This window comes from Podarcis pityusensis (genome assembly GCF_964106645.2).
Source record: "Podarcis pityusensis genome assembly, chromosome: Z".
In the NCBI taxonomy this organism is placed as follows: Eukaryota; Metazoa; Chordata; class Lepidosauria; order Squamata; family Lacertidae; genus Podarcis; species Podarcis pityusensis.
In genome coordinates, this window is record NC_138044.1 from 16,015,540 (window position 1) to 16,038,778 (window position 23,239).

General features: G+C 46.5%; 1 protein-coding gene across 2 annotated transcripts in view; it reads right to left on the reverse strand.

The window, feature by feature from the left end:
- ASS1 (argininosuccinate synthase 1) overlaps positions 1-23,239 on the reverse strand; it is an 82,775-nt gene that overhangs the window by 57,796 nt on the left and 1,740 nt on the right. For both annotated transcript variants that reach the window (XM_080990214.1, XM_080990215.1), the window contains exons 2-6: positions 22,237-22,349; positions 21,189-21,257; positions 19,886-20,074; positions 12,697-12,753; positions 10,373-10,447 (exon numbers count right to left, since the gene is read on the reverse strand). In XM_080990214.1, the coding sequence (XP_080846340.1) occupies positions 10,373-10,447; positions 12,697-12,753; positions 19,886-20,074; positions 21,189-21,257; positions 22,237-22,344 (498 nt within the window). In that variant the 5' untranslated portion in view covers positions 22,345-22,349. The remainder of the gene's footprint in view (positions 1-10,372; positions 10,448-12,696; positions 12,754-19,885; positions 20,075-21,188; positions 21,258-22,236; positions 22,350-23,239) is intronic.

The following is a 23,239-nucleotide window of genomic DNA, read 5'->3' on the forward strand; positions in this document are numbered from 1 at the left end:
GTCTACCTCAGTACTGTCAACCCTAACTGGCAGCAGCTCTGTCCAAGGTTTCAGGCAGGAAGTCTTTCCTACCCTTACCTGGAGATGCCACTGGGGATTAAATCTGGGACTTTCTGCATGCAGTGCAGATGCTGTCACTGAATCATTGTCCTTCATCTAAAAATACTGTAAGGCTCATGAATAGAAGATGCTGGGGACTGCCCAAGGGATCTTCTGCATGTACAGTAGATGCTCTAGCACTGAGCTGTGGTCCTTCCCACTGACAGAGGTGTCTAGAGAAGATTCTCTTGTATGAACTGGCGGAGGAAGCGGAGTGCTGGGGGAGTGCACCGCCCCCGGCACTAGGTGCCACGCCTCTGTAGGTGGTCACCACGCCCTGCCCCCACCCACTCTCCGCCCCTCGGTGCTGGAGCATGAAGCTCCGCCACTGCTTGTATGGATTTTATTCAATCCAATTTTTTAAGTAAACTGTCCTGATTATCACATGCTGGACCTAGTGAACAGATCACAGCACAGTTAATATCCTTCAGTTAATATCCCCTCCAATTTTTTGCAGTCCAGTATTCATCTTTCAAAAAAAAGTCCAAAAAAATATAGCTTTTATAGTAATGTTGTGTGCTTTTTATATATACTTTCTAAAGTGCTCAGAAACCTATTTTGGCATTAAGCAATAGTTATACAAATAAATCACAGCAGTTTGCCAAATATTAATTTTATGCAGTTTTTTTAAAAAGTTAAAAAGTATGTAGATTTATGCAGAAACAGGATAGAAAGGTTATATGCATGAACACATGCCAGGCAGAGAGCAGACCAGAAATGGAATCATCCATCCTTATCCTATAAAAAGTTTCACGCTGTCCCTACCTGCCTTTCACAAGGCCTCAAGACGTTTCCTCCTCTATTAATCTCCTTATCCTATCTCCCCCTTTCTCTCTCTCTCTCTCTCTCTCTCTCTCTCTCTCTCTCTCACACACACACACACACACACACAGAGCATATAGATAGTCATAAACCTCAGCTCTGTTACGGGGTCACCCACTCAGTCAATTAGCCGGCGACATTTCTGTGGGTGAAATGGTCTGTGAAAACTGGGTGACTTACACGACGGGCATGGAATTAGCGGGAGATGTAGCAATGACATGGTTCTCAGCCTGACAAACGACACAGCAGCGGGGTGTTGATCGAGGGGGTGTTAGGCTCTGCCAGGGAAAGGCAAGGCTCCACCAGCATTTTCTTAACTTGAAAGATTTGACAATTGGGACAATAATTTATTTTATTTGCCAGAAGAGATGTTTGCTGTTTGTTTGTTTTTTGCAAAGTTGCAGAGAGGGGCATGCAATTCCTGGACAAATCCAGTCAGCGGGTGCTGACGTGGTGCTTGTTCCTTCCTGCATTAGAAAGTCTTGAATCAGAGCCTGGGTGACCATCTGTTAGGGACAGCTTTCAAGTCTAGGTTCTTTGCACTGAGGAGGGTGTGTGCGTGCCTGTTAATTTATTATTTAGTTATTAAGAGATTTATTACCCAACCCTTTGCTGCAAGGTCCCAGGGTGGGTGACAAGAACCATGTCACCATTCAATATTGAAATCCAAGAAAACACTTTAAAGCAACAGCAATGGCCAAAGAATGTACCTCAGGCTATAGCCCGTCCTACCTCAAAAAGGGGTATTGTAGGGTTCAAAAAAGTTCAGGAAAGGGCTACCCAAATGATGCAAGTAGATAGAGCTGCACTAAGAAGAAAGGTGGCAGCACTGGGGGCTTTTTAGTTTAGAGAAAAGATAAGTAAGAGATGATGTCACAGAGGTTTATCAAATGATGCATGGCTTGGAGAAAAAGAACACAGAAAAGTTTTTCTCCCTCTCTCATGACAATAGAACTAGTGGACACCCTATAAAGCTGAATGTTAGGAGACTCAGGACAGATAAAAGAAAGGACTTGTTCATATAGCAGAGTTGATGAGTGGAACTGATTCCCATAGGTGCCAGTGGCCACCAACCTGGATTGCTTTGAAAGAGGATTGGGCAAATTAATGGCGGAGAGGACTATTGATGGCTACTAGCCCTGATGGCTATGATCTGCCTCCACAGCTAGACGCAGAAATGCTTCTGAATACCAGTTGCTAGAAACCACAGGAGGGGAGAGAGGGCTCTTGTGCTCAGGTCCTGCTTGTGGGCTTCTCAGTTGGTAGAGCATGAGATTCTTAATCTCAGCATTGTGGGTTCAAGCCCTACATGGGGCAAAAGATTCCTGCATTGCAGGGGATTGGATTGGACTAGACTACAATTCAATGTAGTCCATAGCAGCCAGACTCTACTTATGTCCTACCACCACTGTCAGAGGCAGTGACTCTGAATACCAATTGCTGGGAATCACAAGTGGAGAGAATGCTGTTGCGTTCAGGTCTTGCTTGTGGGCTTCCACATCATGGGCATCTGGCTGGCCACTGTGAGAACAGGATGCTGGACTGAATGGGCCACTGGCCTGATCCAGAAGGCTTTGTTTACGTTCTTATGACAGAGGCTATCTCACAAAATCCCCCGCGAATCTTCACTGTTAAAGACCAGTGCTTCCAAGTTTCGGCAGGGAGGGACATGCCTTTCTGTTGCTTCCATGAGGGTGGCAGAAAAATAAATTACCCAAATCATTTGCATTGGCATTTCTCTTGTCGGAGGCTGGAGCACCTCAGGCCTAGAGGCCAAATGAGGCCTTCTGAGCCTTTCCCCTCCTGGATACCTCACCCAACACCAGCCCTGCTTCCACAACCTCCTTGAGTGTTTTGGCCTGGCTGAAATGTGTCCTCAAAATCTGATCGTGTCTCTTGCTTGCCTGGGTGGACGATAGAAAGGGTATGTTTGTAGAAACTAACCAGCACCGAGGGCCTTCTGGCAGTGCCCTCAGACTGTGAGAAATGAAGCTACAGGGAACCAGGCACAGGGCCGTCTCTGTAGTGGCTCCCGCCCTGTGGAATGCCCTCTCCCATCAGATGTCAAGGAGATAAAGAACTACACAACTTTTAGAAGACATTTGAAGGCAGCCCTGAATAGGGATGCTTTTTAATGTTTAATGTGTTTATGTTTTTATATATGTTGGAAACCACCCAGAGTGGCTGAGGTAACCTAGGCAGATGGGCAGGGACAAATAAAATATTATTATTATTAGGCAGATGTAACCTTTATGTTCTTTGCTCCACCCACTTTTCCCTTTGGCACTGCCCACCACTGGCATACTGTCCTCAAGTGGTCACCCAGAAGGGAATGTGGGCCCTCAGGGCTGAAAAAAATGCTCCTTGCCCCACGTCTTTCAGCTCACAAGGCACTCTTCCTGGCCTGCTGTTCTTTTCTCACCCATCCATCGGGGTGAGGCCGACTGCGCGAGCGTATAGTTGTCCACGCTCCGAGTCCTGTGAAAGGGAGCAACCCCCCCACCCACCCACTTCACACTCCAGCGACCGCACTGGTCCATTAGCTTTGAAGAGCTCGTTAGTCAATTAAAGCTCCCCTTTGTTTATACTGAATGGGCTGTTATAAGAAGCGGAGGGCAGGCTGGGGAAGCTAATTCTCTTTTTATGACCACAAATCTCTCTCTCCCCCACCCCACCCGCCATTCCGCGTCCTGGAGCCCACCCCGGAGGCTACGCGAACACACACACACACACCCTGACAAGCCTATGAAACATAGATTAGGTGTTTTATGCAACCATGGGTTTTAAAAGAGGCAGTGGTTTAAAGGTTTCAAATAAATAAAGTGAAGCAAAACCCTGGTCATTTTCTTTTCTGTTAGTGGCACTCTGAAAACGCTCCAATTCCACCTGTGTTTTAAATGACATTAGACTAAATTTTATCTTTATTTTTCTCGAATGACAGGAATACCTGTTAGGGATTCAGGAGACTGGGCGTTGGACTCCAGAAGCTAATAATAATTAGCACTCTTGAACTCAGCATTGCTTGGTAATTCTTAGGAACCCCCAAATCTATGGAGTTTTGAAATCTGGATAAAATCAATGCAGTTTTGAAAGGTACAGTCTGCAATCTTGTTTCGAAACGGCATCCAATTTTATCCAAACCTGCTCCTAGGTCTTGGGAACCGCTGTGCAAAATTTGGTTATGTCATCTCAAGAGGTATCCAACTGCAGAGTGAATAAGCAGATAAAATATACAGTGGTACCTCTGGTTGCGAATGGGATCCATCCCGGAGCCTCGTTCGCAACATGAGCAGAACGCAACCCACGTCTGCGCTGGTCACGATTCGCCACTTCTGCGCATGCGCGTGACGTCATTGTGTCCGTCTGCGCATGCATGAGCGGCGAAAGCCGGAAGTAACCCTTTCCAGTACTTCCAGGTCACCGCGGGACGCAACCTGAAAAGACGTAATCTGAACTGAACGTAACAAGAGTTATGACTGTACCATAGAGAAGGGGTAGAGAACCTTTGCCCCCACCCCAAGATGTTGCTGGACTACAACTCCCATCAGCCCCAGCAAACATGGTACTTGCCCACAGCTGGTGTAGAAAGTAATACCAGCCATAAGACAGTAATAGTACCAGTACAAGAATCTTTCCCAACCCTTACCAGAGATGGTGGGGATTGACACCGTGAACTTTGGTAGTAGCAGATTCTGGGTACTAGTTATAACACGGAATAATATTTACTGACTTTATAAGTCATTTGGTACACAAGCAAGGTCTCCAAGTGACTTGCAAGCATTTTCAAGAACTGTGCTCAGAGCCCTGACCACTGCCCAGCTACTCGCAGAGACAGATGCGGCAGGCCTCTTAAGGGTGTTCCACATCAGTCCCTGTGATAGACTGGTCTATGAAAGTTTTGTACAGTAGGGCTGCTTAGGTACTGGATCTGTGACTTTTAACATATAACCTGCAGGCTCCACCACTAAGTGATAGGTCCCTTTGTATCATCACTAAGAACATAAGAGGATAAGGACCTAAGAGCCTGCTGAATTAAGCCAATAGCCCATCTAGTCCAGCATCCTCTTCTTGCAGTGGCCCTGCTGGGAAAACTGCAAGCAGGTCCTGCGCACAAGAGCATTGTCCCTCCTGAAGTTTCCAGCAAGTGGCATTCACAAGCACTGCACAGCTGGCATGGCTAGTAGCCATCGATAGCACTCTCCTTCATGAACTCACGCTAATTCTTTCATACAGCCATCCAAGTTGGTATCCATCTGTTGCTATTCAAATTGGTAGCCACTGCCTCCATGCAGGAGTGAGTTCCATAGTTTAGCTTTGCACTGTGTGGATGAGTCCTTTATTCTCTGGGTTTCTCCAGCCACTCTGGGCGGCTTCCAACGGAATATTACAATACAAAAACCTATAAAACATTAAAAGCTTCCCTAAATAGGGCTGCCTTCAGATGTCTTCTAAAAGTCTGGTAGTTGTTTTTCTCTTTGACATCTGGTGGGAGGGTGTTCCACAGGGCGGGTGCCACTACCGAGAAGGCCCTCTGCCTGGTTCCCTGTAACTTGGCTTCTCGCAGTGAGGGAACCACCAGAAGGCCCTCGGCACTGGACCTCAGTGTCCAAGCAGAACAATGGGGGTGGAGACACTCCTTCAGGTATACTGGACCGAGGCCATTGGTCCAGTATACCTGAAGGTATACTCAAGGCCGTCTTAAAGCTTCCAACATCCAGGAGGAAAAACTTTCCATTGGGGCATTTGTTTGGCGCCCTGTGAGGATAACAGACAGTGCAGGGATAGATGGGCCAATGGCCTAATCCAACAGGTTATTCTTATGTATGTGTTATTTTTCGACTGCCTTTTAGTCTGGCTCTCTAAGCATTACAAAACCCTGGCTGAATCTGCTGGACAGGAGATAAAGGAACAGTTTGCTTGTGGCAGGACAGGCTGTCTAAAAGCTCTCCAATATCCTCATCCAGCACCTTAGATTCAAACAACAATACCCTGGTGGTGAATGAACACAAACAAACACAAAAAAACCCCAGGTTGTGCATCCATTAACCAACCATTTCCCCTTCCCCCCTGCCCTTTCCCTAACACACGGCCACGGTTTGAAAAGTCTGGAACGCAATTCTTTTCGTCCACATTAATTGCTTCGAGCGGGGGCCCTCTCCTCAGCTTATAGCTGTGGCCTTTTTTTTCTTGGAAAGAGAAAAGGCGCACACTTCAGTTTCCCATACAAATAACAATTAAAATACACACACATACATACACACAAACAGAGAGAGGGCGAAGTTAATAATTTGACCGTTTGGAAACATATGGGAGTCTCTTGGAAATTGCCTACTTAGGAATAAATAACAGATGGTAAAAGACAAGCGTCGGGAAAAGCACGTGCCTCTTTATTTCCAAAATATAAAATTTAAAAGGGAGGCCGAGAGCGACAGCATCCGGTCTCAGAACCCTCTGCAGAATAATTCTTTCTGACTCAACACAGCTTTGGATCCGCTTTAGATGGGCGTTGTTGTTGGGTGTTTTTTATTTTAAAAAAAGAACTAGGAAGGAGAGAGAGAGAGAGAGAGAGAGAGAGAGAGAGAGAGAGAACCTCAAGCAATTTTCTGGTTTATACACCGAACTGCTCTTTTCCTCTTGATTGATTGAGCCCAGTTGTCAACCATTTCCATAAAGTCGCAGGGAAAGAAAAGGTCCCCTGGTGGGCAGCCAAGGGGCTCTGATGCAAAACTTCTAATATGTTTTATTGAAACTTGTTCTTCAAAAAAAAAAAAAAAGCGGGGAATAAAAGGCATTGGGGAGGGGAGGGCAAAAAAGGCATTTACTTTGTCTCTCGAAGGAGCTATTGAAGTGGGGACAAGTTTCTGCCTTCAAAGTGGATGACAATTAACATCTAGGTAATTACGGGCCTTTTTTTAAAAAAAAAGGGAGAAGGGGGGAACTATCCTTACGCCCCAAAAACCGAGGATATGTGGAAGCCTCCTGCAGGGGGTGCCTGTAATTGCTGCGGTAACGAGCAGGCGAGATTGCGTTCAGCTAAAATCCAAAGTGGCCTTGAAGGTTAGAAAATTAAAGGTTCGTTGTGATGAAAGAAGGGGGGAAATGACACGTTGTGAACGGTGTAGAGAGAGAGAGGAGGCAGAATGGACGGCAGTTTTTTAAAGCACTCTGGAAGGTTTCAGCCCCCCCCCCCCCCAGGGGACATGAGCAAAGCAGCCTCGATTTCACAGGAACGGGGTGCTCAGTGATGGAGTAACTGTGTTCCAAGTTTGAGAAGGGGAAATGAGAAGAAGAAGAAGAGTTTGGATTTGATATCCCGCTTTATCATTACCCAAAGGAGTCTCAAAGCGGCCAACATTCTCCCTTCCCTTCCTCCCCCCCATAACAAACACTCTGTGAGGTGAGTGAGGCTGAGAGACTTCAGAGAAGTGTGACTGGCCCAAGGTCACCCAGCAGCTGCATGTGGAGGAGCGGGGAAGTGAACCTGGTTCACCAGATTACGAGTCCACCACTCTTAACCACTACACCACACTGGCTCAAGTCAAGTCATAGAATCATAGAATTATAGAGATGGAAGGGATCCCAGGGGTCATCCAGTCCAACCCACTTAATGCAGGAATCTCAACTAGCATCCATGACAGGTGGTCATCTAAACTCTGCTTGAAAACCTCCAAGGAAGGAGAGCCCACAACTGCCTGAGACAGTCCGTTCCACTGTCAAACAGCTCTTACTGTCAGAAAGTTCTTCCTGATGTTTAGTTAGAATCTCCTTTCTTGTAACTTGACGCCATTGGTTTGAGTTTAATCCTCTGGAGCAAGTTTGCTCCATCTTCCGTGTGAAAGGAAGCCCTTTGGATATTTGAAGATGCTTGTCATATCGGGGGGCCACCAGGTGGCACATTGGAAGATGGCTGACAATAACATCTCTCCAACCCATACGAGGTAATTAAGAGGCTGCTATGGGAAGTATGCAGTCTTCCTGCCCCCCCCCAGGAGATGGGGGGGGCTGCCTTGCCAGCGGTGTCCATAACGCACCCCCGGATTCGAAAGAAGGGGGTGCCAGTCACTTGGCACGAGCCCTCGATGAGGTCGGCTCTTCCTGACACCGGTTCCAATCAGCGCGTGATGGTTCGCTTTAGCTCGAAAATATAATTGGAAACATATAATTGGAAAGAAGCTAAAGCACATACATCAAGCAAAGTCCAGGAGATAAGACTGCTGATTAATGGATCTCTGTGACCGGGGCGACAGATGGGACAAATAAATCAAGTGATGAACCACCATTAAGAGACTGGTATGTTTGGAGTGAAAAAGAAAGGGGGTGGAGGAAAAAACTTTTCTTTACTTTGCCTTATGTGAATATTAATAACCCTCCACCCCAGAAAGAAGATCGTTGCGTTTTATTAATCACAAGCAGGAATTCAAGAACTGTGTGGAGTGGATTATAGTTAAAGAGATGACTGGTAAACAACGGAGAATGGAGGAAAATTTTATGACGCAGCTTTAAATGGCATCTCGCTAAGACAGGCTTGTCTAAGAAAGAAAGACAGGGGGAGGAGGATCAGGACCATCGGAATGTGAATGATGATTGGAATGTGATCTTAACCTGACAGAGCCCTCCTGATATACTTGGCAAGCCTGAGAAAATTAAAGGACAGACCGAAGATAAATTTTTTATGGAAGCGTGGAATGGCGGCTGTCCCTAAGTGATATGATCTTTGGAGAGTGCAAAACCCACACAGAGGATGTCTGTTTCTAATCCGCTTGTGAAGATTATCAGAGATCGCAAAGAAAGGAATATATGATAACAACAAGAAGATGAAGAAAGTAATAAAGGACTATCTGGATTGAACTGGATAGAACTGTTTAATTAAAGCAGCAATATAAGTGATGTTTGGACCCGTTCGGAGCTTGATGTATGGGTACCCCCAACAAAATTTAAAAATTTGGCTGTATAATTTGGAACTAGTGTGATTTGGATAATGTGATGTGATTGGCCTGTTAATAAAAATTATTTTTTTTAAAAAAAGAAGATGCCTGTCATATCTCCTCAGTTTCCTCTTTTCCAAGCTAAACAGGCCCAGCTCCTTCAACCATTCCTCATAAGGCTTGGTTTCCAGACCCTTGATCATCTTGGTTGCCCTCCTCTGCACACATTCTGGCTTGCCAATATCCTTCTTAAATTGTGGCGCCCAGAACTGGACACAGGACTCCAGGTGTGGTCTGACCAAGGCAGGACAGAGTGGGACTATTACTTTCCCTTGACCTGGACACTATAGGTGTTGCTGCAGTGTAGAATAATATCACCCTCTTTTACCTTTGCCTTCAGCCCCACAATAAAAACATCTGAGGGGGCAGGCACCCCCCAAAAAAAATAATTGATGGGCGTTGCCATTCAAATGGTGTGCATGCATCACATCACGATCAATTATGCAGCACAGGGCTTACCTCCCCCCCCCCCCCAATATTTTATTCAGGTTGGCACCCCTGGCCTTTGCTAACCCTGCTCTGAGTTCAAGACAGACAAAGGAACAGATTTCAAAATGTATACTCTGAGTAAAACTTATTTGAAGACCATTCCGAGGCTGCAGCAAATTTCCACATGGAAGCACATGCTGAGAATCCGAAGTAGCAAAATCCTGTTCATGACCCTTAAATCCAGCCGCAACCAGGGCATAGAGTTAGAGGCTACAGAGGCATCAGCTATGAAACAAGGCCAGGTCTAAGACTTCCAGCCAGCTGCTGCAGACCAAGTGACCACAGCGCCTGAGGCCCTGGAAGAATGTCCTGCACTAGAAAGGCCGAGAGCTGGGTTGCTCAGAGGCCCCTTCTTCCTGTGGGCCTGAGAAACCAAATGCCTCTCACATTGCACACCAGGAGGCAGGCTACAAAATGGGAAAGGGACATCTGCCTGGCCTGTTAAGATCCTGAGGTTCTTCTTCTGAGGCTAGAAGAAGCAGCCCAGGGGGCAGAGGCTTAAAATGCCTCAGGCTGCTCTCAATGGCGATGAGAGCAAGTGGCTCATTTATTACTAAATTTATTATTATTATTTATATACTGCCTATTCCCCCAGACCAGGGCTCAAGGCAGCTTACACAAACTGAAACAACACAGATAAAAAACAAAAAAACTAAACCATTATCTTAAAAAGTAATTAAACCCAAATAGGATAAAAACAATATTTAAAAAAACACACCAAATGTATTAAAATACAGATGACAGAAACAGCACAGCACTATTTAAAGCCCCATCCTTAAGAAACAGTCAATTCTCAAAGAACAAAACAGTCTTTCCCTGCCAGTGGAAGGACAAGGAGAGAGCCCAACGGGCTTCTCCAGGAAGGGAGTCCCAATACTCAAAAGAATCATACTTTTAATTGCAGGAATTAACAGGGGTATGGCAGTTACAGGAACAAGGGGAAAGGACTAATACAGGAGATGGGCGAATTCTCCTACCTTGGCATATTCCATGAGGTCACTTCGGCCCCGAAAGCGGTTGTAGAATTCCGGCATTCTCCAAGGAGCAATGATCTACAGAGAGTGGTGGGAAAGAACTGGTTATTCGGGGGTGTTGTCAGCAAATATGAGTTTGGTAGAATCGGGTTCTAACATAAAATCAAGGACAGAGTAACCAATGGCTTCTAGCCGCAATGTGTTCTATCTCTGCTGTCAGAGGCACTATGCCCCTGAATACCAGTTGGTGGGAATCACAAATAGGGAGAGAGCTGCTGGACTCAGGACCTGCTTGTGGGCTTCCCATCATGGGCATCTGGTTGGCCACTGTGAGAACTAAGATGCTGAACTAGATGGGTCACTGGCCTGACCCAGGAGCCAAGCTCTTCTGATGTTCTTCTGCCAGAAGTTGAAGGACAGGATCCACTGATAGTCCTCCTTAATGAGAGGACATGGCTAACTTAAGAACATTCATTCCAGTGAGTCTCCTCTGAGTAGTGCTTGGTAGGCTATAACCCCAGCAACATTTGGAAGATACATTATAGGCCACTTTCACACCATACATTCAAAGCGCTATGAAGCCACATCTAACAGCCACAATTTCCCAAAATAACTATTGGAGCTGTGTGAGCTATTTTCATGATTATATGCATTTTTATGCACACTTTACTCTAGTGTATACATTTTTATTTATTTTGGGGGGCACATTGCTTGGCTGGAGAAGGGCAGATTTCAGAGTGCAATTTCCAAAACGTGCAAATTTGGGTTGGCTCATATATAAATGAGGCCAGAGCTGGATTTCTCCCCCTTAGACCTGGTCCACAAGGTGAAGACCAACCCCCTGGGGGCAGTGGGATTACCTTCTAAGACACATGGGGATACTTTGAAAAGCTGGTATCACTGGATCAAGTTCATCAGTTTTGTTGAATCAATTTTAATTGGATTTTCAATAAATGCTAATTCATTGTTACTGTTTTGAATCTTATTGTGTTATTATCTTCTTTAGCGGGTCGTGTAAACTGCCATTCAGAATAATGAGTTTCTGGAACCAAGGTGATAGTGGCCTGGAAAAATTTGGGGACCACAGCTCTGGAGACTTTCCCCAAACCAGCTACTAGAATGAACCCTTGCCTGGAGGAGAGAGAGTTTCAAAGCTCTTTTGGATAGCCAGGAGCACTGGCCATTAAGCATCTCCTGCATTAATCTCACCAAACAAAGGTAATCCAAGATGCTCTCAAGCTGTTACTGTAACTTAATGACCAGCCCAAGGCAAGGTGCAATTCAGGTGTCCATTTCGCCTTTTCCAGTTTGGGTTAAAACAGGAGGCCGATTAAAAGATCAGAACAACCCATTCGAAAGCCAGTAGATTTGACAACAAATTTTCTGGGTTTTTTATGTAACTCAGAAGAACTGATTTCTAGTTTCAGTTGTTTGGCTGGGAAGGGACATCAGCTAAAATAGGATTGCCTTCAGATGGGCATCAGCAAAAAAATGGGGAGGGAATTGTGCGTAAGACAACAGAATGGAATTCTAGAGTATATTGAAGCTTCAGGGTTAAAAAAATGGTTCCCAAACTTTTTCTGGCTACTGCCCTCTTGGTTCCATACACATCTCCAATGCTCCCGTCCCTATAAAATAGCAATATTCAGAATAGCCCCACTAAGGAAGATAACAGCACAATAACATTCAAAATAGTAACAATTAATTGCACATTTATTCATAATCCAATTAAAACTATTTAGTTGAATTAATTCAACAAAACTGCTAAATTTGATCCAGAAATGCTAACTTTTCAAAATATGATGGTCATTTACATATCCACCAGCACCCTCTGCTGCCCACTTGCCTCTTAGCACCCCCACATGTAATCCTACTGCCCCCCAGGGGGCGGTATCACCCACTTTGGGAACCACTGGGTTACTAACTGAGGCCACATTTGCACCCTACATTTAAAGCGCTATGATACGACTTTAAACAGTTACGTTTCTGCCCCTGCAAAGAATTCCAGGATCTGTAGTTCATTATGGGTGCTGAGATTTGTTAGGAGGCCCTCTTCCCCTCCCAGGGCTACAGTTCCCAGAGTGGTTTAAACAATGATTCCCTCATCTTAAGGAAACTCTGGGAATTGTAGTTCTTGGGAGAGGAACAGGGGTCTTCTGCAATCACCAGAGAGAATAAACTCCCCCATCTCATGCTATGAATCGGCATCCCAATTGAGGCCCAATTCAGTTTGATTTTCTATTCCCCACTAAAACGAATGCCCCCTCCGATAATTTATCAACTTTGTTTTGATGGGAGATCATCAGTGCACTGGTATAGCTCCTTACCTTGATCTGAGGGCAGATGGCATAGTAGGTGAGCTCAAAGCGAATTTGGTCATTACCCTAAAAAGGACAGAAGAACACAGAGTACAATCAAACACTCCTGAATCACAGGCAGGTTTCAATTCCTGCCATGCTGATCAAGGGCTAGCATTTTTTTCCTGCCCCACTGTGACTGATTGGCTGCAGACTGACTGAGGTTCACTAGGAAAGTTGATAAAGGCCAGCTCTTTATGAGAGCCCCCAATTGCTTCCTTTTGCCGACTTTAAAGCTTATAGTCCTCATTGCAACTCTTGAAAAAGAGCTTTATGGGGAGATACATCAATAACTCTTGATTTAATACCTGTACAGACCTTCTTTTCTCTAAATTAAAAAAGGTAAACTTAAGGTTTGGTTTACACTGGCATCCTATAAAAGGTTCTTTTAGCATTTAGGGATAGGCAAATCAGTCAATTTTGGTCTCTTATTTATCGGATAGTTGACATTTCCATAGAAGCTGGCATTTTTTTAGTTTAAAAAAATATCACAAAGCCTGTATTTGTAGCAGTACCATGCCACTTTAAACAGTTATGGCTCCCCTCCTGGGAACTGTAGTTTGTTAAGGGTGCTGAGAGTTGTTAGATGATCCCTGTCATCCTACAGAGTTGCAGTTCCCAGTGTTCCTTGGGAAAGGGGATCGATCGTTAAACCACTCTGGGAAATGTAGTTCTGTGAAGGGAATAGGGGTCTCCTAACAATTCTCCTTAACAAACTACAGCTCCCAGAATTCTTTGGGGAAAGTCATGACTGATTAAAGTGATATGATACTGTTTCAAACAAAGCATTAATCAGAAGAATGGAGGGAAGAGGCTAATTAGTATCATGGAACATGAAGGGTGGGAGGTTAACCTGTTCCACTATCTGCAGGAAAGTTTCAAGTGCATTCTGGATATTTAGGTTTATGCACGTAAAGCAGATTAAAGTGTTCTGTCACCCTGGCTCTAAAAGAGAGAGACTTTTGCAGTTAGGAAAGTGAAAGGGAAATGCTTGAGAAGAGTGGGGTGAAGGAATGATTAATGGGAAGATGTGTAAAACCCTGCCAGCAAATCCAGAGATTAGCAGGATGAATACTCCTTTATAGTACATCCTCATTGCAAACAAACTCTCCTATATTGTATAACCTCCTTGGAAACAAATGAGAAAACATACTCATTAAGGTCTGGGCATAGCCTAACCCCTCCATTGGTTTTGTACAAGCAAATCAGGAGGATATTCAATAAACAGGTCATCTGGAGTAGTCCAGAGTTCCCACTTGCGACTCACAAGCTGTAGGAAGAGGTAATAAGTGTCAGGGAAAGCACCTATCTTTTAATGAGAACTGTAGCTAATGGCTTGATGGGCTCCCCCTGTACATCAATGGGCATTTTACACCCCCAGACAGTGTCTTTCTCTAATTAACCTTCTCAGTGAGCGTGTAATCCCTCGCCCATCTGCTTACCATTATTGCAAAAGGCAAATACTGGCACAAAGCCATCCCAAAGATGGATCGTTCCACTCAGTTATCAACCAGCGGGGCTGGGGGCTGGTCTGTTTGATGTCACCAGGTGCACATACATCTCACAATTTTCAAAAGCAAGAAGTGTGTCAGATTCCAGTGGGGAGGGGGACCTCTGCTTTGATTTGTGGTCAAAGTTTCTAGTCCCTATGGGACACTTGAAAGAGCTTCTGGTCATCTTGGTTCAGAACTAAGAGCTGATTTAAATAGGAACACGGGAAGCTGCCTTCTCCTGAGTCAAACCGTGGGGTACCTCTAGCTCAGTGCTGTCTACCCTGTCTGGCAGCTGCTCTCCAGAGCTTTCAGGAAGAGGGTCTTTACCCAGCCCGGCCTGGAGATGCCCACAAGGATTGGACCTGCAACTTTCTGCCTGCAGAGCAGGTAGCCTACAACTCAGCTAAGCCCCTTCCCCTAAAAGTTAAGATTCCAGTCCTCCTAGTTCTAAATTAAAGATGGGAATTATACAGGGACTTAGGAAGCTGTCGAACCATTGCACCACCAGCAGCAGCTGCTCAGGGTTTCAGGGCAGGGTGCTGGGGATTGAACTTGGAGGACTTCTGCATGCAAAAGCAGTGACCTCCTAGCCTTCCCGTCAAGGAGAGCTAGTGTGGAATAGGGGTTAGAGTGTTGGGCTAGGACCTGAGAGACCAGGGTTCAAATTGCTGCCTGGCCGTGAAGCTTACCGGGTAACCTTGGGTTGCCACTCACTCTCAGCCTAACCTGCCTCACAGAGTTGTTGTGGGGATTAAATAAAGAGTGTGAGGACCATGTATGCCACCTTGAGCAACTTGGAGGAAAAGGGGGGATTCCAAAAAACAGTCCCTTTACACGGTTTCAAGGTGAGGAGATAACTCAGAAGGTCCATAGTCTGGAGCAGTGCTTCGTAAACTTAGCAACGACTGCACACCGCTTTTGAGAGTTTACAGTCTTACCATCGCACCCCTTCTTGGGTGGAGACAATTGGGGGGTTAGTTGGGGGGGCATGACCTTGGACCTATCACTGTCTGAGAGCCTAGACTGCCTCACAGGGTTGTTGTGAGGTTGCAAGTGGGTAGCAGGACAACCATGTGTGCCGTCTTTGGAGAAAGACGGGGTATAAATGTAATCACAAGTAATAAACAGTGCCCATGGAAATTAGGTGGAGATGTTCTTCAGGAGAGGGCTGGAAAGAGAATACACATGGCTAAACTTGTTCCTGACTGCAGGAGCCTCCAGGGACTGTTACAAAACACTCTGGAGGAAACATCTATTAGAACACTCATTTCCCTTGCAGGCCCCAAACAGCCCCATCTGCTGCCCAGCTGCAAGGTCCTGCAGATGGTGCATGGTGCATTAAAGAAGTTGGCAATGCAACCAGAGGATGGACTGCTTTGGAGACGGGGAATCAGGTTACTGGTTCTCCTGGCCTCCCTAACCATTTCCCCTATGAGAGAATGGTTGCAGCATTTGGGACATTTCCGTTTAGAGGAAAGACAATTAAGAGGTGACACAACAGATATTTATGAAATTATGCATGACACAGAGAAGGTGTATAGAGGCAGGTTTCTCTCCTTTTCTCATAACAAGATTTCCCAAACTTGGGCCTCCAGCTGTTTTTGGACTACAGCTCCCACCATCCCTAGCTAGCAGGAGGTCAGGGATGATGGGAATTGTACTCCAAAAAACAGCTGAAGGCCCAAGTTTGGGAAACCCTGCTCTAGAACTTGTGGCAACCCACTGAAACTGAATGTTGGAAGCTTCAGGACGCAGCACACAGTTAAACCATAGAACTTGTTCCTGCAGGAGGTAGTGATGGCCACCAGCTTGGAGGGCTTTAAAAGAGGATTGGGCAAATTCATGGAAGGGAAAGCTGTTCCTTCATGGCTACTAGCCACAGTGGCTGTGCACAGTGGCTTCCACAGCTGAAGGCAGCGGTGCTTTTGACCACCGGTTGCTGGAAATCACAGGAGGGGATAGTTGTGCTTTTGTGCTCGAATCCTGCCTGCAAATTTCCCATTGGGGCATCCGGTTGACCACTGTGAGAACAGGATGGCAGTCCATCTCCCCTGTAGGTCCAGGGAGATTTTTTTATTCTTTTGAGCTCACATAAGCCGTTGTTTATTTCATTCCTCTCAACACCCAAGCAGTGAAGTTAATGGACTGGAATCAAAGGGGAACAGAGATCAGAGCAGCCTTTAATGGCCACGAAAAGCTTCATCCCTGATTCACGAACAGTCCACAGGCACTCCTTGGAAGGATGCTGGGGGTCCATTGCACAGTCTCTCTCCCCCCCTGCTGGACAGTTCCTGCCTTGTCAAGCCAGAGAAACTCTGAGTCAGCAACTTTAGAATGGGAAGGAAGCGGCTTTAAAAGCACGGTTTCATTGCACCCTCTCGTGGAAAGAAGCCTGCTATACAACTTTCTAGACCAACAACAGAAATAAAGAGCACTTATTATTTCCACATAGATTTCCAAATTATTTCCAAAGTGAGACCGAGAATGAGCGCTGTAACTTCACTAGAGTGAGATTTAAATGGGTAGCTGCTTATTTTAAACCCCCTATTTTATAATTAAAATTATAAAACAGATATGGTAGAATCAAAGAATTGTAGGGTCGAAAGAGACCTAAGGATCATTTAGTCCAGCCCCCTGCAAGGCAGGAACGACAGCTGGAGAATCCCGGGTTGCTGGAAGCCACAGGATGGGAGTTTGCTTTTGTGGTTGAATGTTTTGTGGTTGTGTTTCCCACACACATCCGGTCAGCCAGTGTGAGAACAGAATGCTGGACTAGATGGACCCCCTTTGGCCTGACCCAGAAAGCTCTTACATTTTTATGTCCTGGGATTAAAGGATCATCTAGTCCACAAATAGAGAGACTGTGTGGTTCTCCAGAACTTGTTGGACTATAACATCTTGTTGGGCTTCAATCCCTGATTGGGCACCAATTCCCATCAACCACCAGTCAGCATGGTCAATAGTCAAGGATGATGGGAGTTGTAGTCCATTAACATCCAGAGGCCTCAGGTTCCCACTCCGTTTGCTCCCACCTGATTGTGGCATTTCCTTTCAGCTGAGCTGTGCGCACCACTGCCATCATTCCAGCTTCATCGGAAGACACATTCATTTCTCTGGGCATTTGGAGAAACAGTGACTGGGGTTTGATGGGCTAGGATTTCTTGTCTGTAATACTGTGCAAGCTGTTCCCCCTGAAGATCTCCGCATTGCAGAGCAGATGCCCCAGGAATCTTGGGGTTCCTCAAGCGGTTGCTTAGGCTTAGCATGCTTCCATGGTTAAATAGATGAGCTAGCCAGCCAGCAACTCCAGGGCAACAGATGGACTCTCCCCTCTGCCGGAAAGCAGCTTAATTTTTAACCGAAAAAGAAAACACGCCAGATTTGAAAAAGAAAACACGCCAGATTTGCAAAAGCATGGCATCCAGTCTTCTTGAACAACCCCAAAGGGCATAGTCCGAAAAGGCTACATTATCTTCCTCCCACCCCTACCCCAACTTGGGATGGGTCTCGTGAGAATTCCAGATCCAGTTTTGTTTTTAAAACAAGCTTCTAGTTCTCATGTTTGTGCAGTGCTATCTTTTGCAGTGCAGTGCTAAAAGGCTATCTTTTGATTCAGTAGGACTGCATACACATTTAAAGCACTTTTAAAGCAAATTTCACAGCAGCCCAAGAGCCCTGAGGTCCATAGTTTATGCCTCACAGAGCTAAATTTCCCAGTAACCTTAACAAATTACAGCTCACATGATTGGGTGGTGTACTTTAAATGTCTGGTGTGTACACAGCCTAAGGGTTGATTAGGTTGCTCTTCCATGAAACCCCAGTCCTGAATTATGGGCTGTCTATGGCAGAGCACCTGTTTGACATGTAGAAGTTCCAGGTTCAGTCCCTGACATCTCTAGATAGGAGCTAGTAAAACTCTGGAAAGCCACTGCCAGTCAGTGCAGACAATACTGAGCTAGATGTATCAGCTGTCTGGCTCAGTAAAAGGCAGATTTATGTTCCTATTTAATTCAGTCCTTTATTCTATGAGGACTAGAATCTTGGGTCACATCTACATCATACCTTTAAAGCACCCTCGAGCCCTTTGAATAGGCATGGCTTCCCACAAATCCTGGGAACTGTAGTTAGCTTGGGCTGCTGGGAACTGTAGCTCCATGAGGTGGTCTCCAAGCAACTCTCAGGCTAAGCAGTTGAGGCCACTGAAAGAGCAAATGGGGCACTGCCCCAATCTCAGCCAATATGAATGTAAGAAGAGCGTGCTGGATCAGGCCAAACACCCATGCCTCCTGTTGTCACAGTGGCCAACTTGATGCCCGCAACAAACCCACAAGCAGGACCTGTGGGCAAGGGCCCTCAACTCTCCTGTGTCTCCTAGAAACTGTTATTTGGACGCACTGCTGTCTCCAACTGTGGAGGCAGAGCCGAGCCATTATGGTTAGTAACCATTGATATCTCTCTCCTCTATAGATTTGCCTTATCCTTTTCTAAAGCCATCCAAGTTACCGGCCTTCACTGCTTCCTGCAGTTTTGAGTTCCATAGTTTAACTTTGCACTGCAGTGCTCTTGTTCAAGAAAAACATGAAGTTGTTACAGTAAGTCGCTGGGCAACTCAGGGCAACCGTGAACAGATGCTGGTTTGACAACAGCCACATTCACCACCCGTGGAGGTGCTAAAAAATAAGGCAAGCTGTCTCCCTAGCTGGTTTGGAGGTCACCCCTGGTTCTGGTGCAGGTCAAATAAATACGCCCCTGCCTCCCTCATTCTCTTAGATTCAGGTGGCTGACTAGGGCAGCTCAGAAATGCCCTTGCAGAAACACACATGTGTGCAACAGTAGAGGCCTGGCTGCAAAGCTTATAGCCTGTTGCCGCTACATGGGATAATGATTGAAGAAAATGAAATACGAATTGGCCCTGTCCCATAGCTTGACCAGTCATGGCTAGGAGCTAGGTGGAGTCATAGATCTAAAAAAAAAGTGTAGACTGACACATACCGGCCTGTTTCTGTATTGACCTGAAATGTTCATTTTGGGCTTCTCAGAAGTACATACAGTGGTACCTCTGGTTGAGAATGGGATCCATTCCGGAGGCCCGTTCGCAACATGAAAAGAACGCAACCCACAGAGGCACGTCTGCACACGCGCAGGTTGCGATTCGCCGCTTCTGCACATGTGCATGATGTCATTTTGTGCATTTGCGCATGCGCATGCGCGAAACCCAGAAGTAACCATTTCTGGGTCACCGTGGGATGCAACCTTAAAAAACGTAACATGAAACAAACGTAATATGAGGTATGACTGTAAAGGCAAGAAGTGCAGGGGAATGCTGGCCCGCAATGGCACTCACCTGAGAGGTGCTGGAACTGCACTCCAGCACACTCCGGTTGAATAAAAGCACTGATGCACTGCATGAAGAAGTCCTTTCTTTTATCTGTCCTGAATCTTCCAGTCTGCGCTCAGCCAGCTCCCACCTGCCTACAACCAATCCAGCGAGTGGCACCGCCTGACAGCTTCCTTGTCTTCCTTAAGTCTCAGTGTTGTCCTTGTAGAACCCAGCAGAGGAAAGATGGGGACAGAACTGGAATCAGCTGGCTCTGGCGCCACCTACTGCTGGGCTTCCTGCCTTACATCCCGTCAGTCTCAATGAGCACCAGTCGTCAAATGCTTACCTTGCCTGTAGCTCCATGGGCAACATACTGGGCACCTTCTTTCTGCGCTATTTCCATCTGCTTACGGGCAATACAGGGCCTGGCCAGTGACGTGCCCAGGAGGTATCTGTCCTCGTAAATCGCGTTGGCTTGGACCGCCGGCCAGATGAATTCCTCCACAAACTCTCTGCTGATATCTTCAACGTAAACCTGAGACCGATGGAGAGGAGGAGAGGGGATGGGATTGTTCCCAGTTATTTATCAGAAGCTGAAGGGAGGCACATTTTGAACTCAGAACCCTGCCAAGGGGTGATGGGGCAAGTAAAGCCTGCCCCAAAAATTACATTCATCATCTGACACCCTGATTCAGGTGCCCACCCTCCCCGCTTCAGAAAGTTGGCAATCCACACAACAGCTATAGAAATACAGTTTTAAAACTGTAATACAAGGCTGTATTTTACAAAAGTTACAAAGAGTGCCTAGTAGGTATATCTTGGGAGTCAATGCACAACTAAGCTGTGCTTAGTGTTCCCAAGTGCAAACTCTGTGGTGCAGGGCCAGCCCAAGACATTCTGCTGCCTGAAAACCAAAAAATGGCATCGCTTCACCCCCCCACCCCCCACCCCCACCATGCAACCTCTTGCTAGAGCAGGGTGAGGTCAGCCTGGGGCTGACTTTGCCTGGCTTCAGCTTGGGCAACAGTTTTCCAGTGGTCCCCTTCAATGGCACTAACTTGAATAAAATATTGGGGAGGGGGGTACTGCCCAACACCCAACCAAAAGGTCAACAGAAGGAGGGAGGGAGGGAGGGAGGGAAGTTGGAGCCAAGTGAGTGCAGCCCAGGGAGAGGCCCCCAGCCCAGTGTAGCCTTCCTCCCTCACCCAGCACTTCCGAGGCCCAGGCAGTCAGGCACCAGGCATGGGAGGTGGCACTGCCCAGGCTGGGGCCAGTGCTGAGAGGCTCCTGTTGTCAAGCTGCAATTGGCATGGCCACCTATTGGCAGCCATGTGAACTGCAGAATGATGACAGTCTTAGATTTTATGTCTATAGGAAGATTTATACTTGGAGAGTATTTCTGTGCTGCCATTGTAGGCAAATTCCTCCCACGCCATCATTTCATATACATAGCTGTAGAGGCAACTTTCCAAATAATTCCCAGAGCAATCCACTTGCAATGCTTCTGACCTGTTAATAATGCATGCATAACATTCTCTCCCATCAACCTGACAAACTAACCCTGCAAATTAGGCCAGTCTGACAGCTCTGTGGATTTGCAACCCATTTGATTGACTGTTAGCATGTGGAGGGGGGGGTGTAGGAATCACCTTTTCGGCTCCCAAGGAAAGTGCTTTCTTTCTTGCCTTCTCAAAATCATCCTCTTGTCCAACATTGGCCTGGAAGAGTAGACACCGTGCCATATATTAATATTTGTTTTGGGGTAAAAGGGGTGGGGAGATGGAAGACACACATAGATCAGATTCTTTGCTGAACTGTGGCTAACCCAGAATTTCAGCCAGAACTGACCCAAGATTTAACCAAATCTTACTGCAAAATAGAAGGAGGAGGATATTGTGGAGTTGGAAAAGGTTCAGAAAAGAGCAACCAAAATGTTCCCCTGTGAGGAAGGGTTGCAATTTTTGGAACTTCTTTGTTTAGATATATATAGTGGACAGAAGAAGAAAAAACATTTTCCCCCTCTCTCATAACGCTAGAACTCATGGATCTCCAACAAAGCTGAATGTTGGAAGATTCAGGATGCTTAAAAATATGTCCTTTTCGCAGTGCAAACTATGGAACTTGCTTCTACAGGAGGCATGGATGGCTGCTAACCTAGATGGCTTTAAAACAGGATTAGACAAGTTCATGGAAGAGGATAAAGCTGGCCACAATGTCAGTTGCTGGAAACCACATGAGGGGAGAGCTGCTCTTATGCTCGGGTCCTGCTTGCTCAGCAGCGTAGCAACCCCCACTGGCACCTGGGGCAGGCCAAAGTTGTTGAGTTTTTTAAGGGCAGCCACCAGAATTCCATAGCTGCTGATTTCAGGCATGGGAAGTGGGTCTGCCCCCCTGCAGAGTCTGAAATGCCCCATTACCACCATGCCACCCTCAAGCTCCCCTGCTGCCCAGAATCCCACCTCCAGATGCATAGCATCCACTGTGCCGCACTACAAAGCTCTGTGCTACCCTAAAGACCCCCATGCCACCCTATGCCCCCACCCACCCAGTGCGGACTGCCCCCGCTGGCCAGCTACACTACTGTGCTTGCTGGTTTCCCACAGGCATCTGAGAGGCCCCGGTGAGAACAGGATGCTGAGTTACACCTATAGCCCTTCCTCTCCTGGATCCTGCTCGAACTCCACCTTGTCAACTTACCAAATAGGCGATGACCTTGTAGCCTTGTTCCTTCAGCCAGACCAGGATGCACGAGGTGTCCAACCCCCCACTGTAGGCAAGGACCACGACGCCTTTGCTCTGAGACATTGTCTCTATCAGTAGAAACAGAAACGATTCCTCACACTGGGTACCAGACAGAGGTTGGGACAAAGACTCTTTAGTCTCCCCCCCCCCACAACAACAGTGGTCTTTTCAGTGGTGGCTCCGCAGCTGCAGAATGCTCTCTCCAATGAGGTGCACTTTTCTCCATCATTATTAAATTTCAGGAGGAATTTGAAAGCCCCAGGGAATTCAGTGGCTGAGGAATACTCTTCTTGGCGACCAGAAGATTGGCCTTGGGCACATCCCTATTTCACTGGAATTTTTATCCCAGGGATTCAAAACCCTTTTTCCTGCCTGAGGGCCACATTCCCTTCTGTGCAACCTCCCAGGGGCCAGGGGCAAAAGTGGGTGGAGCGAGAAATGCAAATTTTACATTTGGATAGTAGGCTAGTTTCCATAGACTCTCACACATCCATTTCTCTAGCCTCCATCCAGACAAGGAAGAGGCATGGTCAGAGTTCAAGGACACATCCCATCCAGGGAAAGAGACTTAAGGAGGGTGGGGGGCAGGGCTGGTGGGGAAAGAGACATGGGGAGGTCTTTGTGTGGCAGAGGAGGAGGTAGTGTAGCCCAGAGAAAGCCCCAAAGGCCATAAAGACTTGGAGGGTCACATACAGCTGTGAGGGCTCCCCACTCCAGAAATTAGACTATGAGTCCACCCCTGTTTTAGACACCCAGGTCAAATCTGCGCCATGCACTCTGATACCACTTTCCCCGAAACCACAGGCATGGCTTTCCCTCAAAGAATCCTGGGTACTATAGGTTGCCAACTATAGGTTGTTAAGAAATCCTCCCAAATTCCCCCTCAAAGAGCTACATTTCCCAGGGTTCTTTGGGAAGAGGGATTGGTTGATAAAACTACTCTGGGAGCTTCAGTCCT